Source organism: Orycteropus afer, unplaced genomic scaffold (assembly GCF_000298275.1).
Source record: "Orycteropus afer afer isolate SDZICR_OR568_19922 unplaced genomic scaffold, OryAfe1.0 scaffold00744, whole genome shotgun sequence".
In the NCBI taxonomy this organism is placed as follows: Eukaryota; Metazoa; Chordata; class Mammalia; order Tubulidentata; family Orycteropodidae; genus Orycteropus; species Orycteropus afer.
Genome location: NW_006922331.1, coordinates 742,249 through 748,951, shown reverse-complemented (window position 1 = coordinate 748,951; position 6,703 = coordinate 742,249). Strand labels below are relative to the sequence as shown.

General features: G+C 52.3%; 1 protein-coding gene across 1 annotated transcript in view; it reads left to right on the top strand.

Annotated features, from left to right (window-relative positions):
• Positions 1-4,332: 4,332 nt before the first annotated feature.
• The window catches only part of LOC103211453 (breakpoint cluster region protein-like), a 4,010-nt gene continuing 1,639 nt past the window's right edge, over positions 4,333-6,703 (top strand). The window contains exon 1 of the mRNA XM_042783211.1: positions 4,333-4,389. Coding sequence (XP_042639145.1) covers positions 4,333-4,389 — 57 coding nt within the window. The remainder of the gene's footprint in view (positions 4,390-6,703) is intronic.

The following is a 6,703-nucleotide window of genomic DNA, read 5'->3' as shown; positions in this document are numbered from 1 at the left end:
AATGCCTCAACACCAAAGGAATTAACAATCCAATTGAAAAATGGGCAGAAGACATGATGAACAGACACTTCACCAAGGAGGATATTCAGGACGGACATGTGACTTTTTTCTCTCTTCACTGTTGAGGTCTTCACAGTTCTGGGCTCTCTCAGCAGACGGGCTGTTGGGTCTCCTGCCTTGCCTCCCAGAAAGGGGAGCTTCGGGTCTTTGGGAGAAGTCCCTGAGTGGTGGTGCAAACCATAATGCCTTGGCTGCTGTCAGATTGGTGGGTCTAGGCCACCCAGAAGCACCTCAGAAGAAAGGCCTGGCCATCCACTTTGAGAGAAAAAAAATCAGCCATCAGAAACCCTGTCAATTGGCCACCAGTGTCACAAAGCAAAATACACAGAAACCAGTGTATGGATAGTTGAAAGGAAAACCAATTTGCTTTGTAAACTTTCATCCAAATCATGTAAAAAGTTAAAAGAAAAAGAAAACCCATGGGGCAGAGTTCAACTGTGAGACATGTGGGGTCAGACACGTGGGAGCTGGCTTGTGGCCTTGGGGAGGGGTCTGCTGGAGCCATAAAAAAGCAAAAAACAAACTCACTGCTATCAAATCGGAGCCGCCTCGACCCCAGCAGTGACCCCTCCTTGCGCTTCTGAGGTGGTATCTCTACGGAAGTAGATTGCCCAACTTTCCTTCTGAGGAGTGGCTAGTGGGTTTGAACTGCCAGCCTTCTGGTTAGCAGTCAAATGCTTAGGCACTACCCAGCCTGGGCTAACTGCCCACAGGGGCTGCTGCTAAGAGTGAGGGAGGAGTGTGTTTGTGTTTAAATTTGAAAATAGACTCATCTCCCAGAACATGTGAGAAACTGAGGGGACCTGGCCAATGATCCCACTTCCCTGCCCCATTGTAGTTTGGAGATTCCAAACCTAAATCTGATGGAAATGCTGGTTATCTGATCGTGGGGCTGATTTCGCACATCCGCCAAAACCCATCAAATTGCACCCTTTAAATGTGTATAGTTTATCACACGTCACTTATACTTCAGAAGAGTTGTAAAGAAATCAAATACATCAAATACAACATCTACTGTTTTCTCATGGATAAAAGAGAATTTTCACGATGAAGAATTCAGAAAAGAACAATGAAGGAGAGAAATGTCACTGCTGCTCTGAGACCTTGGTGACCGTCCCTTGTCTTGTTTGACCCCTTGGAGGGTTCTCTGTGGCCCACGCAGCCCTGGATTCTAAAGCCAGGCCCCGGAGTCCCCCTGCTCTGCTGTGGCCTCTCCCCGACCCCAGGGCTCAGCAGTTCCCACCCTTCTCATGGCTTCCCAGCCCCTCAGGACTCTTGGACCCTGTCACCCTCTGGCTGGTCCCTTCTTAAACTCGTTGTCTCTTCCTCTCCCTCCTTCCTTACCATGCAGGCCAGCCCCTGGCCTGTCCCTCCAGTCCCCTCCTGGCCTTCACTGACAGTGCCCTGATTTCTGTCTCTGGCGCTTCTTGGTGCCCCAGACTCGCCGGCTGCCCCTTATCTGTGGATGAGCTGTGGGACCGAGAGCCTTGCAGGACTCCTGACCTGCCAGTTCAAGTCCATGCTTCACTGCCCACCATGACTCATCCTGCCTCAGCCTACATCCAGTTCATCTGCAAGTCTCTGCATCTACTACCAACTGCAGTCTAGTCAATTCTGACCCACAGCGCCCCTAGAGGACAGAGTGGAACTGCCCCACAGGGTCTCCAAAGCTGTCAATCTTCACAGAAGCAAAGCCCAAACCAAACCCACTGCCTGGAGTCCATTCTGACCCACAGCGCCCCTAGAGGACAGAGTGGAACTGCCCCACAGAGTGTCGAAGGCTGTCAGTCTTCATGGAAGCAAAGTCCAAACCACACCCACTGCCGTGGTTTCTATTCTGACCCACAGCACCCCTAGAGGACAGAGTGGAACTGCCCACAGGGTCTCCAAGGCTGTCAATCTTCACGGAAGCAAAGCCCAAACCACACCCACTGCCCTGGAGTCGATTCTGACCCACAGCGCCCCTAGAGGACAGAGTGGAACTGCCCACAGGGTCTCCAAGGCTGTCAGTCTTTACCCAAGCCCTACCTCGTCTTCCTCTGCAGAGTGGCTGGTTACCAGCCGAGTGCTTTAACCCTTGTGCCACCAGATCTCCTTCTACTCCCAGAAAGGACCTGGAATTCGACCCTCCTTCCTGGCACCTTGCTTGCATCCCCATCTGCTCCCCATCACCCCCTATAACCCCCTGTAACCACCTAGCTCCAACTACCTCCCACCCCAACCACCAAGCGTCCACACCGCAAACCTGAGCAGGTCACTCTGCTGTTAACTGCACTGTCCCAAACAGTGGCCACCAGGGCTACTTAAATTCACATTAATGAAAGATTTCGACCCATAGCGACCCCCATTGGGTTTCTGAGGTGGTAAATCTTTACGGAAGTAGTTTGCCCCATCTTCCTTCTGGTGGGCTTGAACCGTCAACCTTCTGGTTATCAGTCAAGTGCCTTAGGCACTGCACTACCAGAGCTCCTTAAAATGAAGTGAAAATTCCAGTTCCTCAGTCGCACTCGCTGTATTTCAAGTTCCAGGAGCCACACGAGGAAGTTAGAGAGAGCAGGAGAGCTGGCTGTCGCTGAGCTGGGAGTGACTCATGGTGATCTTATGGATCGCAGAACAAAATGGCACCTGGTCCCCTGCCATCCTCACTGTCATCAGGACATTGCAATCCATTGCTGTGGCTACTGCACCAATCCATGCCCCTGGGTCAGCCTCACCCCCTATGACTGACTGTCTGCTTCAGCAAACTCTATGTTCTCCTCTATCGATTGGTCTCCCCTAGTGGCGTGTCCAAAGCAAGCACATCCCACTGTGATCCGGACAGCTTTCCTTGGCGTTTGCAAAAGTGGATCACCAGGGCTTTCTTCCTGGTCTGTTCAGTCTGGAAGCTCCGTTGAAACCCATCTGTCAGGCGGGAAACACGGCAAGTCAGGTGGGTAAAGGATTGAGCAAAATGAAATTACACACTGACCAACCATGCAAGAAGAACTTACCAACTGGCCAGTCAGGAAAGAACCTAACCGAAGCCCACGTCGAACCCGGATGCGGATAGCCCTTTGTTCCTGGAAGCAGCACAGGGCCTCCCCGCTCCCCAACTATTTCCCCACATTATGCTCATGAGTGCTTCCACCTGATTGGTTCCCGCCTAATCCTTCTGCTTCCACTCAGGTCACTGGGGAGGGAGAAAACGCAACTATATACACCTCTCCCTCCCGTCCAGGCGGTGCAACTTCTCTGGCCTCCTCTCGGGGACCGTGAACCTCGCCTGGGTCCCTCTCGGGGACCCGTGAACCTCGCCGGAGCACAGAATAAAACTTTTCTTTATCCTGCTCTTTGTGCCTCCTCTCTTCTTCGCTGCAACCTTACACCATCCACTGTGAGTGACCTTGCTGGTATTTGAAGTATTGGTGGCATAGCCTTCAGCCTCACAGAACACATAAGCCAGTATGGTGTGATACACCGTCGGATGGGGTGGCAGGACTCATTGCGCCCACTTTAAAGATGACTGCACTGAGGATGAGAACAGGCTCCATGTCCACTCTAGGGATTGCAGCCTGCGCTGCCTGGCTCTGAAGTCAGGCCCCGCCCACACGTGGCTTATTGCCTCCTCCGTGTCATCTGCATATCGCAGGTTGTCAGTCAGTTTCCTCCTAACCCTGATGTCACGTTCCTCTTCATACAGTCCAACCTTTCAGATTATGTGTTCAGCATATTTCGTGTCATTAGGTGCCACTGAGTCGGTTCTGACCCTTAGCGACCCTGCGCCCAACAGAACGAGGCCCCGCCGGGCCCCGCGCCGGCCTCACAGTCCTTGCTGTGCTTGAGCCCATCGATGCAGCCACCATGTCAGTCCATCCTCCCGAGTCTTGTTTCATTTCGGTGACCGTCCACATCACCAAACACGATGTCCTTCTCCACCGACTGGTCCTGCCTGGTTACATGTACGTGAGAGCAGGTGTCGGCATCTTCAGAACGTTCCAGGCACATTCCGGCTGCTCAGCATACAGGTTGAATACGTATGGTGCAAGGACACAACCCTGACGCACACCCTTCCTGATGTAAAATCATTCAACATCCCCTTGTTCTGTTCAAACGACAGCTTTACAGGTTCCTCATGAGCACAATTAAGTGCTCCGGAATTCCCATTCTTCTCAATGTTGTCCATAATTTGTTGTGATCCACGCCGCCCAATGCCTTTGCACAGTCAATAAAGCACAGGTACGCATCTTTCTGGTACCGTCTGCTTTCAGCCAAGATCCATCTGACAGCAGCACGATGGCTCTCATGGCACGTAAGGTCCCTGTGGATTGGACTGGACTCCAAACAACACGGGTAACGCCCACTCAGCCCGCCCAGCACACCTTTACGGGCTCTCCAGAGGGTTGGAGAGGCAGATGGCTGGAGAGGCCTGCAGAGGGCACCAGTCAGCTGTGCAGAGACCACCTTGCCCAGAAGGGGTGGGGCAAGGGTTTTCAGGCAACTCTGTCAGGCTACCAGTTAGGAGGTACTCAAAGAGCCACCCCCCCGTGCCATTTATAGGGGACATTTTATTTTTGCCTCACTCAGCTACATGATGACATACTTTACAGATGAGGGTGGAATGGGGGCTTGGGAGGTTGCTAAGCCCACCCAGAGTGACGTGGGGAGACCTGAGCCCCAGCACAGGCTCTGTTCCAAGGTAGACCTTGGACCTGGGGGTGCACCTGCTCTGGGAGGCATTGGCATGCCACTAGGGTGGTGTAGGGGGTGCGGACGGCACCAGGTGATGCTGCGAGACGGAGTGACACCAAAATGACTGTTTATCAAATGTTCTTGCAGTATTTCAGCAGGAATTTATTATTATTTTGAATACAAATATCCCTGTAGCTAGTTAGAACACCATTTTTTTTGTTGTTGTTGTAAGTCTAGCTTACATGCCTCAATATACCTACAAGGCTAAAACCCCAGGCTAATTTCCTTCTTGAACCTTCTAACGTGCTGGGGTCAGAACTCCATTGTTTCCAGATTACAATGATGCTTGGAATCACACGGTTTTGTCTCAACAAGCTACAAGGATGCACTGTTCTTTTCGTTGCTGGTGGCATGTTTCTAGAGTTGCTAATTTCATCATACTTCCCAGTGTTTTAGCTACACTATTGTAATTAAGGATCTATGGTGGTGTGGTGCCTAAGGCACTTGACTGCTAACCAGGAGGTTGGCGGTTCAAATCCACCAGCTGCTCTGAGGAAGGAAGATGAGCGATCTACTTCCATAAAGATCTACCTACCACTTTGGAAACCCAAAGGGGATTTCTATGAGTTGGTATCAACTCAATGGTAGTGAATTTGGTTTTTGGTTTCCGTAAGTAGTATTTGGGAACCTATATCGATATTTTTTTTTGAGATGACTTCATTGTTAAAAGGAAAAGAAAACCAGAAAAGACTTCTGCTCAGTTACTAATGATGTAACTAATAATGTTGCAATTCAATGTAGAAGGATCTTACAAAACAATGTTGCTCTTAGTATCCAGGTCCAACCTACTGCTATGGAGTTGATTCCACTCACAGCCCCCTAGAGGACAGAGTGGAACTGCCCCACAGGGTTTTGCAGCCTGTCAATCTTTATGGAAGTCGGCTGCCTCCTCTTTCTTCTACAGAGTAGCTGGTGGATTTGTACCACTTACCTTTTATTTAGCAGCCCAGTGTTTTAAACACTACTCCACCAGAGCTCCTGGTATTCATATTGTCTATGAAATATTCCAAAGAGCTCTGGTGGCATAGTGCCTAAGGCATTTGACTGCTAACCAGAAGGTCAGCAGTTCAAACCCACCAGCCACTCCGCAGAAGGAAGACTGGGCAAGCTACTTCCGTAAAGATTTACCACCTCGGAAACCCAAAGGGGCATCACTAAGCAATTTACAAGTATATTGTATATATGTGACATGAGGAGGGTAAGGTGACACTTGCCATTCCTGGCAGGTATTCCTGGTTGCAAGCCTAGGAAACCCAGAGCCAGGCAGGGAGGCCGGTTCAGAGGCTACTAATCCCATTCCTTTCGCAGCCACCCAGCAGACTGCTGTGGAAATTTTCCCTGTTATTCCATGGGACTCTCGGAAGGCTCTGCTTCGTCTCCCTGCGGGCTCTGGGCTGCCCTGGCTTCCGCTCAGCCCTGCGCGGGCCACAGTGGAGGCTGGTAACCCCCTCAGAAGCCCCTCCCCCCAAAACCAAAACTGCTCCATGGCGCTCAGGAGAGGCGGGGGAGGGGAGGAAACACGGGACTGCAGGAAGGGAGGTGTGGACCTTGAGCGACCCGGGCCAGGAATGTTTATTTACGATCAACAAGGGCGCAGGGTCTGTGACAATCCTGCCGGGGCTGCCGCTTGGTCGCGTGGTCACTTGGTCCGTCATCCCGGCCCACCACGCTGGGACGGCGCGGCCCGATCCCCTCTGGGTTGGTGGCCCCAAGTGGGAGCCACTCTCGAGCTGTGGGGGTCCGGGATCCAGGGCTCCTCCGTGCTGGAGCCTCGGTCCAGCTGCGCTTTGAAGCGGGGTGGGCCCTGGACTGGGCGTGGGTCAGCCGGGCTCGCCGCGCTCGGGCCTCGGGCTTCCCCGCGCCTGGGTGTGTGCGGGCGGGCTCCCCGCGCCCGGCGCGGTCCCTTTAAGACGCC